Source organism: Chiloscyllium punctatum, chromosome 3, assembly GCF_047496795.1.
Source record: "Chiloscyllium punctatum isolate Juve2018m chromosome 3, sChiPun1.3, whole genome shotgun sequence".
NCBI classification, from domain to species: domain Eukaryota; kingdom Metazoa; phylum Chordata; class Chondrichthyes; order Orectolobiformes; family Hemiscylliidae; genus Chiloscyllium; species Chiloscyllium punctatum.
This window is the reverse complement of record NC_092741.1, coordinates 11,377,405-11,393,799: the sequence shown is the minus strand read 5'-3', so window position 1 is coordinate 11,393,799 and position 16,395 is coordinate 11,377,405. Positions and strand designations below refer to the sequence as shown.

Below are 16,395 nucleotides of genomic sequence, written 5' to 3'. Positions count from 1 at the left end.
TACAGAATATTAAAAGACCTGGACAGAGTAGATGTTGGGAAGATATTTCCATTTCGTGGAGAGACGAGGACCTGAGGGCACAGTCTTAAAGGGAAGACCTATTGGAACGGAGATAAGGAGAAATGTCTTCAGCCAGAGAGTGGTGAACCTATGGAATTCACTGCCACAGAAGGCTGTGGAGGCCACATCATTGACTATATTTAAGACTGAGATAGACAGGGTTTTGAATATCAAAGGTTATAGGGAGAAAGCAGGAGAATGAGGTTGAGAAACTCATAGCCATGATTGAATGGTGGAGCAGACTCAATGGGCTGAATGGCCTAATTTCTGCTCCACTGTCTTATGGTCTTATTACCTGCATAAACATAAAGTGATAAACAGAGCTAAGCATTCCCATGACCAATTAATCTGATCTGCAGTTCTGTCAAATCCAGTCATCAGTGGTGGTGGATGATTAAACAACTTACAGAAGAAGAGAGCTCCACAAATATCCCTATCCTCAATGATGGCAGAGCACAATGCATCATTTCAAAAAATAAGGCTGAAACACTTGCAGCAATCTTCAGCTAGAACTGCTAAGTGGATGATCCATCTCGATCTCCCCTCCAGTGGACCCCAGCATCACAGATGCCAGTCTTCAACCAATTTCATTGGCTCTACGTGATATCAAATAATACTGCAAAGGCTATTGGCCCCAACAACATTCCAGCAATAGTCTGAAGATTTGTGCTCCAGAACTGCCACATCCTGAGCCGGGCTGTTCAACTAGTTGCAACACTGGCATCCACCCTACTGTGGAAAATTGCCCACGGCTGTGAAGGAGGAAGTTCTAAGATTTTGACAAATCACTGTTCCTTCACAGACACTATATTTCCAAGTCAGGATAGTGTTTGGCTTTAAGGGGCACTTGCCGATTATGGTATTTCAATGCAACCATTGTCTTTTTGTATAGTAGAGATAATGGAAGCTTTTGGAATATGCTTTGGGAAGAGAATCAGTGAGGTACTGCAGTGCATCTAGTAAATGGTGCTGCTAGTGTGTGTTAGTGTTGAGTTGAAGGAGATGGATGAGGTGCCAATCATATGTTGTAGATGCTGCATTAATCCAGGCACATGGAGAGAATTCCATCACACCAATGACTTACACCTTGTAGGTGGTGAACAAGCCATGGGGAAATAGGAAGTAAGTTATTCACTACAAAATACCTAGAATCTGGCCTGATTTTGTAGCTGCAGTGTTTAACTGGCTGGTCACATTCAATTTCTAGTCAGTGGTAACTCCCAGGATGTTAATATAGTGGATTCAGTGTAATGTCAAAGGAACACTGTTAGATTCTCTCTTGTTGGAGATGATCATTGCCTGGAACTTGTGTGGCACAAATGTTACTTTTGACTTTTAAACCAGGGTGTTGCCCAGGTCTTGCTGCATTTGGCAGGGACTCTTTCACTTTCTAAGGAGTTCAGAATGGTGCTGAACATTATGTAATCATTAGCAAATATCCCTACTTTTGACCTTATGATGAAGAGATGGTCGTTGATGAAGCAGCTGAAGATGTTTGGACCTAACACTACCATGAGGAACTCTACAGAAATGTACTAGGGCTCAGATGATTGACCTCCAAGAACCTCAACTATCTTCCTTTGTGTTTGGTATGATTCTAATCAGTGAGGAATTTTCCCCCCGTTCCTATTGACTTCAGTTTTGTGATGTTATATTGCTCAAATGCTGCCATGGTGTCTACGGCAGTCACTGTCACTTCACCTCTGGAGGCTAGACAGAAGACGTAGCAGTGGAAGTTGATAGTCCGTAAAAGTCTGCTCCCCCATTCAATGAAATCGTAGCTGTTCTGATCATTCTTACTTTGACATTCCAGCCCTTTCCCAAAAACCATTCATTCCCTTAGTGATTAAAAATCTGTCTCAGCCTTGAATATACTTAATAATCCAACCTTAACAGCCATCTGCGATAAAGGATTCCATAAGTTCATTATCCTCTGAGAGAAGAAATATCTCTTCCTCTGTCTTATATATAGAAAAGTACAGCACAGAAATATGTGATCCCTTATTCTGAGATATGGTCCTGGACTCTGCCTGTAAGGGAAACAACCTTCCAGCATCTACCCTGTCAAGTCCTTGAAGAATCTTCTGTGTTTCAATAAGGTTGCCTCTCATGTTATGTTCCAACATATAAAGGCCCAATCTACTGAGCCTTTCATCATTAGACAGTCCCTCCATAGCTAGTATCAGCCAAGAAAACTTTATCTGAATTGCCTCCTATGTAAGTGGTACACATTATAATAGACAGGTTATATTGGAACTATACAAAACTTTGGTTAGGCCACAGCAAGAGTACTGTGAGCAGTTCTGATCACTGCACCATTAGAAGGATGTGATTGCATAGGAGGGAGTGCAGAAGAGATTCATCAGAAAGTTGCCTGGGATGGAGCATTTCAGCTTTGAAATGAGGCTGGATAAGGTTAGGTTGTTTTCTTTAAAACAGAACAGGCTGAAAGGCAACCTGATGGAGCTATATAAAATTACGAGGAGCAGGGACAGGGTGAATAGAAAGCAGCTGTTTTCCTTTATTGAAGAGTCAACAATGAGGGAGCATAATTTTAAGGTGAAAGACAGGAGGTTGAGGGGAATTTGAAGGAAGTTTTTTTCCACCTATAAGAACATCGCACAACCTTTATAAAATATTCAGATGAGCACTTAAAGTGCCATAACATTCAAGGCCATGGCCTAAGTGTGAGAAAGTGGGACTAATGTAGTTTTAGAGTGGTTTTTGTTGGTGCAGATTCATTGGGCTGAAGGGTCTCTAGATGATTCTGTGGTCATGGGTTTGTCACTGGACCAGACCTCTGTGCACCACAGTGAGAAGAAGAAAGAGTCCAATACCCGGGATCACAGTCTAAGGTTAGCTATAAAGGCTAAAATGATCAGAGTAGATGGGGGAAAACTGGGAACAAAGTACTGAGTTGGATGATCAGCCATGATCATACTGAATGACAGAGCAGGCTCAAAGGACCTGTTCCTGCTATTATTTTCTAAATTTCTATTTATCCCTAGGTAAGGTGCCTGTTCACAGAATTCTACCTGTGGTCTGCCTTGTATAGTTTTAGGAAACATCCCTACTTTTAGACTCCATTCCCTTTAAAATAAAGGCCATTGTTCCATTTACCTTCCCTATTACCTATTAAACTAGCTTTTTGTGATTCATGGATAAGAACTCCCCAACCCCTTTGTTCTGTAGCTTTCCGCAGTCTTTTTTAAATTAAATATTCAGTTCTTCTATTCTTTCTGCCAAAATGCCATGCATTTCTCCACATTATATTCCATTTGTCAAGTTTTTGCCCACTTGCTTAACCTATCTATCTCCTTCTGCAGGCACTTTGTTTCATATTCACCATTTGCTTTCCCACCTGTCTTTGTGTCATTTGCAAACTCATCTACAGTATATTCACTTTCCTAATCCATATATTGTCAATAATTGTGGCCCCAGCTCTGATCCCTAAGCTTTTGTCCATGTTTGGACCAAGTCTGTCATGAGGTCAGGAGCCAAGTGGATTTGGTGATAGTCAAACCAAACATCACTGAGCAGCTAATTCATTTGTAACTACTGCTTGATAGTTATATAAATGACCTCTTCCATCACTTAACTGATTGAGAAGAGAATAATAGGCAGTTGGCCAGGTTGATTTGTCTTACTTTTTCACATTGACAGGAAAGTGTGAATGTTGCAGTTGTACAGGAACAGTGTAGATAAGGGTACAGTTAGTACTGGAACATAAACCTTCAGGACTAATGCCAGAATATTCCTGGGCCCATAACCTTTGCAGTATCCAGTGTTTTTCGCTGTTTCCTCATATCGTGTAAACTAAGTCAAATTGGCTGACAACTGGTATCTCTGATGCTCTAGATAGCTGTGTATCTATGATCAGAAGGAAGTTGGAATGGATTATTCCTTTGTATAATCTGCCTTAGGATAGATTTAAATACTTCAGCCTTGCCTTTTGCTCTGTTCTGGGTTCCTGAAGCATTGACAATAGGAATATTTGTGTGTCCTTCATCTCCTGTTAGTTGTTTAAATGTCCACCACAATTGGATGCAGCAAGACTGCATATATTGTTGATTGCTGTTTTCATTGTTCAGTATACAAATAGTCCTATTTCATAGTTTCACCAGATTGACATGTCATTTTTAGACATGCCTGCTTTCCTGCATTCTTTGTTGAACCAGATTTGACCTCCTGTATTCTTGCAATTGTAGCGAGTGGAATTATACTGAGCCTTGTGGTTACAGATTGTGTTTGAACATAATTTTGCTGCTTTTCATGGTCCACAGTGCCTCATGGATGGTCCATTTTGCATTTTTGATCTGTTCGAAGTTTGTCCCATCTAGTACAAGGGTAGCACCACACAGCATGATAGAAGATATCCTCAGTGTGCAGACTTGACTCGCAATTCTGCTGATATCGTCATGTCTCATGGCTGCATATGTGACAAGTAGATTTTTGAGCATGAGGCCAAGTCAGTTTTTCCTTTTGGTTCCCTGACCAACTGCTACAAATCCAGTATAGTAGCTACATCCTTCACGACTGGTCAGTAATGGCGCTACCGAAATACTCTTGGTGGTGGATGTTTAAGTTCCCCATCTTGAATACATTCTGCCCCTTGCCAACCTCAGCGCTTCCTCCATGTTGAATATGGAGGAGTATTGATTCATCAGCTGAGGAGATGCATTGGGTGGTAATCAGCAAGAGGTTTGTTTACTCATATTTGACCTGATGATATAAGACTTCATGGGACTAGAATCAATGTTGAGGACTCCTAGAATAACTCTTTCCTGACAGTGTACCATTGTGCTGCCATCTCTGGTGGGTCAGTCCTTCTGGTAGACAAGGATGCATTAGAAAAGTTGTTTATGGTGTCTGGGACAGGCCCAGATGTTGGTAAGAATGACTTTGCAAAGTTGACAGGCAAGTGCTTGCCATTAACATTTCCAACATTGATGTTGATGCTAGTTCATACTTCTAGTTTCTTTCTTGCTTTGTACCAGTTTGGTACAACTAAGTGGTTGGCTAGATCATGTCAGAGGTTGGTTAGCAGTAAACCACGTTGATGTGAATTTGGAGTCACATGGTCCAACCATCACTAAAAGACATTGATGAACCAAATGGGTTTTTACAACAATCCACAGCAGTTACGTGGTCACCAGTATAGCAGCTTTTCATCCTAATTTTCTTGACCGAAAGCAACTTTCGCCATCTGCCATGGTGGACAGTAGTCTGGGATTTTGGATTACTAATCAGTGACATGACTACTCTGCCACTACCTCCCCTTGACTTTGTTGCGATTTGATAGCTATTAGTTTCCTTTTTGAATACATCATTCATTATGATAAATTTCTTGGTATTTCCTTCCTCTTTCCCTAGCTCCAACCAGGTAAACCCTCCAGCTTTGTTTGACCACTTCACAAATTTGGTCTTCAAGCTTCCTACCAGTACATTGTCGTAATTTTTTCTGCTTGAGGTGCAAGCCTGGCTAACATCTATCTTTTTGTCTTCTTGCATTTAGGTATAGATCACACCCTTCTCTCTTTGATAGTTTCGAGTTTATAGAGATGTCTGCAACCTGAGCTTCCACAATCTCCATGTTTCCAGTTAAAAACATTAAACAGTTTTCTCTGACCATCCCTGTCTTTTATCTTCAAAAGAAAGGGTCATGGCTCAATTTAACTGTTTACAACCTGATATTAATGATAACTTTCTCTGCCTGAAAGACACCTTCCATTTATTCTAGATTTAGAAACTATCTTACAAATTGAAAGATATAGTTACAAAACAAACTTATATAGGTCGTGCTGGTGACAATGTGATTTAGATTCCTGATTTTAAGTAAAATGGTCACTTTTTAAAATTTTTTTCCAGACTGACGAAGGTTCAAGTTCTATAACAGGCAGCATTGGGTCAGTGTCCACTTCTTCTAAAGTTGAGTCATCACGGAGTAATGGAGCTCCGATTTCTATAGGAGGTACTGGTCTGATGGAAGAAATGAGTGCCCTGCTGGCCAGGAGGTGAGTTTTGAAAATTATTATGTGTAGTATGGGAATTATGAAGGGCACAATAGTCACAAAAAATGTTTAGTTCAGTTTCTTTCAATCATTTAGGACCAGATTTGACTCTATTATTCTTTGTGCCAGCTGTATTTCCTTTCCCTACAAAATCAAGAATTGATCCACTTTCATTTGTACATCAGGGCAGTCACTGGGTGCTGAATTAGCTGCCAATTTTGGACAACAAAACAATTCTCCCAAATTTTAAATTCCAAAATTGAGATAATTAGTGAGCAATTGAAAAGTATAAGCTAATTCAGAGCAACCACCACAAATTTAGAGTGTTTCGAAGCTGTTTTATAAGGAGTGTTGTGAAGCTTGTTTCTAAAACAAATTAACAGCATTGGTAGTAGCAAAATGTTAAGGTAATGGTTGTTGGAGCTGTTGTACCACAGGATTTGGTACTGGCCCCACTTCAGTAACAAAGTACAAATAATTAAAAATGAAGCGGTGACCTTGTGAAGCTACAAATCAGGGCTACTTGTTTGCCAAACCACATAGTGAGTGAGTGATCAACACAGCTGAGCAATTCCAAAACCAATGGATTAAAGTTCTGCAGTCCTGCCACATCCAGTTGTGACTATGGTGGACAATTAAACAATTCACTGGAGGAAAAGGCTCCACAAATGTCCTCAGCCTCAATAGTACGGTAGCCCAGTAAATCGTGCATTTGCAAATCTTTGCCAAAGATAAGGCTGAAACATTGGCAAGCATCTTCAGTGAGAAGTGCTGAGTGGACTAATTTTGGCCTCCTTCAGAAGTCCCAGTCATCACAGATTCGATTAACTCCAAATGATGTCAAGAAACAGTGGGAAGCATTGGATAATGTAAATGCCATGAGCACTTACAACATTCTAGCAATAGACTTATACTCCAGAACATGCTGCATCCATGTCCAAGCTATTCCAGTGCAGGTGCAATATTAGCATCTACCTGACAATGTGGAAAATTGCCGAGACATGTCCTGAATACTAAAAGCAATACAAATCCAACCCAGCAAATTACCACCTCATCAATTGGCTTTCAATCATAAATCCAGTAATGGAAAACCCTATCAATCTGCACTTGCTTTGCAGTATCTTGCTCACAAACACACAGTTTTGGTTCCGCAAGAAGCATTCATCTGCTGAACTCACTACAGCCTTGGTTTAAGTACGGACAAAGAACTGAATTCCAGAGGTGAGGAGAGAGTGACTAGCCTTGGCATCAGCGCTGTATTTGAGCAATTGTGGCGTCAAGGATTTAATGAGAATCTGAGGAATACTGTCCACTGGTTGGAGTCACAGCTGGCAGAAAAGAAGGTGGTTATGGTTCAAACATAGAAATGCCTGAGAAACAACAGCTCATGCAGTGTCTGTTGAAAGAGAAACTCTTAAAGAAGAGTCGTATTTAATTCAAATTGGTCATTTCTCCAGCATTTTCTGTGTATGTTTCAGATTTCCAGTTTCCGCAGCATTTTGCTTTAGAGATTGTTATGGTTGTTGGATATTGGTCCTCTCAGGACACATCTGTAGGAGTTCCTTAGGGTAGTGTCTTAGGCCTAATCATCATCTGCTACTTCATCAATAACTTGTCCTCCATCATGAGATCAGAAGTGGGAATGTTCACTGATTGGACAATGTTCAGCACCAATCATGATTCCTTAGATATTAAAGCAGTCTGTGCCCAATGCAGTGAGATCTGGACAATATCCAGGTTTGGACTAACGAGTGGCAAGTTACATTTATGCCACACAAGTAACAGGCAATGACCATTTTATAACTGAGAATCTCACCAATTTGCTTTGACATTCAGTGACATTACCATTGTTGAATCCCCCACTATCAATATTCTGGGACTTACTATTGACCAGAAACTGAATTGGACTAGCAATGTAAATACTGTGGCAACAAGAGCAGGTCAGAGTTTAGGAATCCAACAGTGAATAACTCGCCGCCTGACTCGCCAAATCCTTGTTCACCATATACAAGGCGCAAGTCAGGAGTGTGATGGAACGCTCCCAACTCTAATGAATGAATGCAGCTCCAACAGCATTCAAGAACCTTGATGCCATTCAAGACAAAGCACCCTCCTTGATTGGTATCATAGCCACCAACATCGATCCATACCACCACACATGCTCAGTAGCAGCAATGTATACCAGTAACAAGATGCACTGCAAAAATTCAGCAAGGCTTCTGAGACAGCACCTTCCAAATGTACAATCACTAGCATCTATAAGTATGAGAACAGAGATACATGGGAACACCACTACCAATAAGTTCCTCTCCAAGCAACTCACCATCCAAATGTGGAAAATATTGCCACTCCTTCACTGTCACTATCAGATTGAGAGTAAACAGACAGCTCTGGTCTAAGAAGGTGGCTCCACCATTTCTTTCAGGGCATTTAGGGAATGGGCAATAATTGCTGGCTCAGACAGCAGCAACCACATCTCATGAAATAGACTATAAAATGTAGGAGCAGAAGGAGACCACACAGCCAGTGCTCTGCTACGGCTTTGTTCAAGAAAGATTGTAAAGATAATCCCAGCAACTGCAGACCAGTTAGTTTATTAGTGATTCTAGAAACTGATATTCAGGATAGAATTAGTACTTGCATGGAGATGGGTGGATTGATTAGGAAGAGTCAGCATGGGAATATCTAGAGAATAAATCATGTTTAATTAACTTCCTGTCATTCCTTTTCAAAAGAAGTAACAGAAAGGACTGATGTAGTTATAGATTTCAAGAAAGTGTTTAATACAGTGACACACAACAAATATGTGAGTAATGTCATGTAATAAAAATTATAAATTTCTAATTATAAATAGAAAGCAGGAATCAGCAGCAGTGCTTTGCCTGGAGGCCCACTGAAGATGTTACCTAGTAGGGTGACAAACGTCTGGAAATCAACCTTCCAGCTCAGCGAGCAAACCTACATCCAGGATCATTAATGTATAACTTAAATGGTTGCAATCATAAGACTGACCCCTGTGGTACCCCACTAGTCACTGGCTGCCATCAGGATGAGTGCAGCTCCAGAAACACTCCAAAAGCTTGACACCATCCAGGACAAAGCAGCCTGCTTGATTGGCACCATATCCATAAGCATCCAATCCTTCCACCACTGTTACTCAGTAGCAGCAGTGTGTCTTATCCACAAGATGCACTGCAGAAATTCACCAAATATCCTTAGACAGCACCTTCTAAACCCATGACCACTTCTACCTAGAAGGACAAGGGCAGCAGATACGTGGCAATGCCACCACCTGCCAATTCACCTCTGAGCCACTGACCATCCTGACTTGTATATCTCCATTTATTTGTTATTGGGTCAAAGTCTGGAATTTCCTCCCTAAGGACATTGTGGGTCCACCCACAACAGGTGGACTGCTGCAGTTTAAGAAGGCAGCTCATCACCACCTTCTCAAGGGCAACTGGAGATGACCAATAAATGCTGGCCAGCAATAAAAAGAAAACCAGTCCAGCATCTTATAAGAGGCTTTCTGGAAATACTGCTAGATCACATTGTTATGGACCAGGCCAGACCCCTCAAAACATTTCAAGAAAATAGCCTGGAACCTAACTTTTCTAGTTGTTTTAAGCAGGTGTAAAGTGGATATTCCAGGAGTGATGCAGCTAGCCCATCTACGTAGTTTCAAACAAAATAGAATTTATTTGCAAAATTACTGAATGAAACACAAACAAAAGAGAACAGAATATAGAATAACTTAACCTATCTGAAACCCCAACAGATTATCCCAATTTAATGATGCTGTTCCAAATTCTTGCAACAAGCTCCATAAACACAACTTGGCAAAAAAGATAAAATCAACCACGGGGTCTTACAGGAGAGGGAAATGGCAGAGAGATTTAGTATGGAACCTCCTTCCACTGTAGTCGTTTTTTTGGAATCCCTAGCTTAAACTGACTCGTAGCTCTGAACAGCCAGACGTTCTTAAATAGAGGTGTTACATTAGCCATTTTCCAGCTCTTTGGAATAATCCCTAACTTGAGTGATTCTTGAAAGATCACCATCAATGCCTTCACAATTTCCTCAGCTATTTGCTAGAGAACTGTGGTGTCATCAATCTGGTCCAGACGATTTATCCACCTTTAGACTTTAAGTTTCCCCAGCAGCTTCTCCTTAGTGATGGCCACTATATTCATCTCTGCTCCCTGAATCTTTTGAAGTTCTGGTATGCTACTGTGAAGACTGATGCAAAGTGTCTATGCAGTTTCTCCATCATATCTTTGTCCCCGTTACTACTTCTCCAGTCTCGTTTTTCAGCAGCATAATGTTCACTCTTGCCTCTCTCTTAACTTTTAGGTATCTAAAAAAAACTTGCCATCTTCTTTTATTCTAGTAACTAGCTCAGTCTCTTATTTCATTTTCTCTTACACCTTATTGCCATTTCTGGTATCCTCTGCTCGTTTTTAAAAGGCTTTTTATCTGGCTACCCACTAATCTTCACATTGTACACTTTTTCATTTGCTTTTGTTAAGTCTCTGACTTCCCTAGTCAGTCATGGTAGACTCGTCTTCCCTTTAGAATCAATCTTCTTTAGATTGATTTCTGCTGTGCCTTCCAAATTAACCCAGAAGTTCCTGCTGTTACTGCTCTACCATCTTCACTACTAGGCTTCTGTTCCAATAAACTCAGGCTAGTTGTCTTTGTAGTTACCTTTATACTCAGATGTAATACCTTTACATCCTATTCAAGCTTTTGCCTCTCAAACTGCACTGTGTTTTCTCTCACATTACGGTCACCACCTCTGTCAATTTCAATCTGCGCTATAAGCTAATTTACCTTGTTTTGTATATTATATGCATTTAATTTCAACATCCTCAGTCCTGCATAGAATGTCCCTTCTCACAACTGCCCCTTATCTGCCGAGCCTGAAGTAAGATTCCTGAGCCCTTCTGTACTCTGTTCTGGAAAATGTAATAACCTCTACAAAGACCCTTCCCTGCCTCCACTATTTAATTGAAGGTCCACATTCACAGCCCTAATTCCGCATGATTCAGGTGGAGTCCACTTCATCAAACAGCTCCCTCCCCCCCACCTCCCCCCCCCACCCCTCCCCCCAATATGGTGCCAACGTTCCAGAAATTTGAAACTGTTTCTTCCACTGCAATCTTTGAGCCACACGTTTACCTCTTTAACCTTGTTGACCCTTTGCCAATTAGCCTGTTGCTCATGTAGTAATCTGGAGATTATTACCTTTTGGTTCTGCTTTTACTTTAGTCCCTTGCTGCTCATATTCCCTCAGCAGAACCTCGTTCCCTGTCTACCTATATCGTTGATACCCACATGGACCACGACAACTGAATCTTTCCTCTACCACTCCAACTTCCTCTGCAGCCATGATGCAATACCCTGAACCTGGGCTTTTGGCAGACAATATGGCCTTCGGAACTCTCAATGCTGGCCACAGAGAACAGTGTTCATTCCCTTGACTATACAATCCCTGATTACAACTATATTTCTATTTCCTCCTCCCACTTGAATGGTTCCCTGTACCATGGTGCTATGATCAGTTTGCTCAACCTCCCTATAACCCTTATGTTATCCACATAGCCAGCAAGAGTCACAAACCTGTTAGACAAAAAAAAGGGCTGAGGCTCCTTCAGTAATTCCTCTACCTACTTCACTGATAGTTGCACCTTCCGGTTCCTACCCACTGACCAAATCCAAGACAGTTATCTGAGGGGAGCAACCGCCTCCTGAAATGCAGGATTCAGGTAATTGTCCCCTACCTGATATTCAAAGCTCAGACTCCAGTTTATCACTTTGAGTCAGAACTCCTTAAGCAACCAACACTTGTGGTCACTACAAACTACAATGGGGTCTACCAGTTATTACATCATACATGTACAGCACATCAGCTGACCCTGCATCCTGGTTTGTTTACTTAGTGACTCACACTAGTTAAGCTTCAATAGTAATCATATCAGTTGAGGCCTTTTTCAGGCTGATAGCTGTCCCTCAGTCAGCTGAGTCAACTACCTTATTAACCTATCAATTAAACGACTGAGTTTTAAAACTTTTAAAATGGAGAAAGAAAAGATTTACAAGTTTGATTCCCACACTGCCTCCAAATTCCCCACACTTTATACTCACTTGAACTGTCTCTCACATTGGTTATGATCTCTTTTTCCTGAACAATAGGTCGCTTAGTGGTCCATAGGTTGGGCTTGTACTCCTTGAATTTTAGGAGAATGAGAGTTGATTTTATTGAAACATATAAATATCGTTTGGGCATGGTTTTTAAATTCTTCAGATAGATGCAGAGATATTTCTTTCCCTTTGTGGGACAGTCTAGAATCTGAGGACATAATCTCAAGAGTAAGGAGTGGCCCATTTAATACAGAGATGAGGAGGAGTTTTGTTTTCTCAGGTTGTAAGATCAGCCATGACCTAATTGAATGGCTTAGCCGACTCATTTGACTGAAACGTCTACTTCTGTTACATTTTATGGTCTTATGGAATTAAATAAAAAGAAACTAATTTGGAGTTAATAACAGTTGATCACAAATTTACTTTAGGTAATGGGAGAAAGTTCTCATTCTTATTTTCAAATTTCTTTATTGTCTTGCTACAATCTCTCTTATCTCTAATCGGTAACCTCTAACTGTATAACCATCAAAAATATCTGCACTCTTTTGATGAATCTTGGATTTTAAACATGCCACCATTTGTAGTCATGCTTTTTTGCTGTCCTGGAGCTCTCCCCTTTACTGTTTGCTTCATCATTGAAAGTTGACTATTGTTAATAACCAATGTGTTGCAAATGTTGAATTTACTCAAACCTTAAGATGAAAGAAAACATGAGGTTTAACGGTATAGCAGTCCTACATGTTTGAAACACCAGCCAACACCTTCTTTAAGTAAATGTCTCGATTCGTACTAAGTGATGATTATTGTTAATTGATCTGCCTGCAGTTTGGAAGATAAATAATAGATTCAGAGCATTTAGAGTCCAGGAATATTCAGCAAGACTATAATGTGGGAATGGCTAAACTATAAAGGACTGAGAACAATCTAGTTTGTCGTGGTAACTGAGTTGTTAAATAATTATAGCAACTTATAAGATATTAAGAAATAAGCATAGAAATCAGGTATTGAGCATTTTTAAGGCAGTTTTAGATAGATCTTTGACTAACAAAGTGGTCATAGGTTATGGGGGTAGACAGGAATTTTGTCTGTGAGCCACAATTACCTTACTGAATGTCAGAACAGGTTTGAGAGGCCAGACGGACTTTTGTTGCACCTAATTCACATGTTCATATGAGTAGTCCATTCAGCCTCTTGAGTCTAATCTGATGTGACCTTTACTCTATTTTCTCCCTGGCCTTCATAATCCTTAACTCATTTATCTGTCTGTGTGACTCAGTATTCAACATAATCTCCGCTATTTGCTGGGGAAGTCTTAACTGGGGCACACTCTTATTTTTAGGGAGAAGAAGTTTCCACTGCTTGGTGGAATTCTGGCTTTTGGTAAAGAAATATTCACCCTTTTAATTTTTCATCTTCCATCTCCAACACAGCCAAATCTGGGAGGTAGGCATTTCAGCTTGCACAATCTGTGCCAATGAAAAGGCTGAGGGACCATGGGGAATTGTCACTCAGAAACGATGCAATACAAAGCAAATTCAGTTATAACCCTTTTGCAGAATTCTCTGTTGTTTCACTTTGCCTCAGTGGGAAATCTCACAATTACAATCTGTTTGTAAAATACAAAGTTCATCACATATTTGAGACTACAATGCCTAGATTTTGGGTCATTGGGAAAATGGAGAATACTTTTGCATACATTTAGCCATAACCTTATCGAATAAGGGAGCAGGCTTGAGAGAATGAATGGTCCACCCATTTTATTTCTTGCATTTTGACCTGCGTAGATGAGATCTCTAACTCGTAACAGGCCAGTGTTGTGACTCAGTACATCAATATCTTTAGTGTCACTCTTCGCTAAGTGGAAGGAACACTAACTGTGAAGCTCCATGCAACACTTGAACAGTTAATCTAGGATGACGTGCCAGTGCTGTAAAGATTCCAATCGTAAAACCAAGAACTGTGAATGCTAGAAATCTGGAACAAAAACAGAAATTGGTGGAGAAACTTAGCAGGTCTGGCAGCATCCGTGACCGGACCTGAAGCATTGACTCTGCTTTCCTTCCACAGATGCCAGACCTGCTAAGATTTTTCTATGAATTTCTTTTTTGTATTAGTAAGGGCTCTGTTTCCAATGGCATAAGATACAAGGCAATACTTCTTGGTTCGCTAGGTTCGCTTTCTTACTTGCATAGCTCTTTGTTCTCAATATCTCATTCACTTCATTGTTTTTATGTATGTGGAACTTAAATTATGGAGATACTTCTTTCTTTCCTTCAGGAGGAGGATTGCTGAGAAAGGTTCAGTTCCTGAACCAGACCCAAAAGAGGAGAAGAATGTAAGTAGAAGTATGTGATGTTGGATTCAGATCTCCATTGCTCACCTTATTTTAACATGTAATTCTTCCTTTCGTCTCCCCCAAGTACATTTTAATCGAAGTCGTTATTGCCCAAATCTCAGGTCTGTGCTCATAGCCTCTGACTCAGAATTGAATCAATATCAAGCAGCTGGTTACAACTGCTTTGTAAGAAAGTACTTTAAACAAAAGCTGCTGTCTTAGATAGAGTTTATTACTTCACAGTTTTATGTATCAATTCTAATTTATACAAACCAGTCACAATTAGACTTATTTAAGCACTTTCTATTTTTGCTTCATAACAAAGTAATAATTTTAAATGTATTATCTTTCAATTATTTACTTTCATCAGGAAGAATCTGAATCTTCAAATATGAAAGCCCTAACTGCAGCAACCACATCAGGTAGGTATGAACAACTAGTTGGCTCAATTATTAACCTGGAGAAAGTGAACCTTGCAAATGCTGGAAAGTCAGAGTCGAAAAGTGTGGCACTGGAAAAAGCATAGCCAGTCATACAGCATCCAAGGAGCAGGATGAAGGGCTTATGCCCAAAACGTTGATTCTCTTGCTCCTCCAATGCTCCCTGACGTGCTATGCTTTTTCCAGCTCCACACTTTTTGACTGTCAATTAATAACCTGTAATATTTTGCCTTGTGTTTTTTTGTTTTCCAAGGTTTTGTGATAGATTTGTGTTCTCATAAGAACATGAGGAATAGGAATAGGCAATTCAGCCTTTTAAGCCTGCTGTGCCATTCAGTATGATCTCATCTTGTCCTCAGTTCCATTTTCCTGCCCGCTCTCCATAACCCTTCAACCTATTACTAATTAAAAATCTGTCCATCAATGTCCCAACTCCCACCACACTCTGGGGTCGATTCACGAATCACAACCCTTTGAGAGAAGTAATTTCTCCTTATCAATATTTTAAATCTGCTACCCCTTATCTTAAAGCTATGACCTGTCATTCCAGATTGCCCCACAAGAGGAAATATCCTCTCTACATCTACTTTGTTAATCCCTTTTATCATCTTACATACCCCAATTAGATTTGCTGTCATTCTTCTGAACTCCAGAGAGTACAGACCTAACATACTCAATCTTTCTCCATAAAACAATCCCCTCATCTCTGGAATCAATCTAGTGAACCTCCACTGAATGGCCTCCAAAACAACTATATCCCTCCTGAAATAAGAGGACCAAAACTTTATGCAATAGTTCAGGTGCGGTTTCACTAATGCCTTATAGAGTGTTGCAGCAACACGTCCAAACCTTTATACTGTATTCCTTTAGTAATTAATGCCAAAATTCCATTCACCCACCTTATTAACAGTTTACCTGCATACTAGCTTTCTGCAGTTCATGCAGGATGACACCCAGATCCCTCTGCACTAAAGTGCTCTGGAATTTCTCTTCGTTTTGGTAATAAGTTGCCTTTTTATTCTTCCAACCAAAATGGATAACCTCACAATATCTACATTAAACCCCATCTACCAAATTTTAGCCCAATCACCTAACCTATCCATTGCCACATGTAAAGTTATCTTTTCTTTATTACACCTTGCTTATCCACATAAGGGGAGGTGATGGCTTGGTGGTATTATTGCTATACTGTTAATCCAGAAACTCAGCTAATGTTCTGGGGAATGTCCTAATGATGATGGAATTTGAATTCAATTTTTAAAAAAACACTTCGGACTTAAGAATCTACTAATGACCACAAAACTGTTGCCGATTAGCAGAAAAACTCACCTGGCTCACTAATGTCCTTAAGGGAAGGAAATCTGCCTGATCTGACCTACATGCGACTCCAGACCCAGAGCAATGT

At 40.3% G+C, this 16,395-nt stretch overlaps 1 protein-coding gene across 6 annotated transcripts in view; it reads left to right on the top strand.

Moving 5' to 3' along the window:
* Positions 1–16,395, top strand: part of enah (ENAH actin regulator) — a 427,681-nt gene that overhangs the window by 376,514 nt on the left and 34,772 nt on the right. For all 6 annotated transcript variants that reach the window (XM_072550524.1, XM_072550518.1, XM_072550527.1 and 3 more), the window contains 3 exons: positions 5,929–6,074; positions 14,493–14,550; positions 14,921–14,972. In XM_072550524.1, coding sequence (XP_072406625.1) covers positions 5,929–6,074; positions 14,493–14,550; positions 14,921–14,972 — 256 coding nt within the window. The remainder of the gene's footprint in view (positions 1–5,928; positions 6,075–14,492; positions 14,551–14,920; positions 14,973–16,395) is intronic.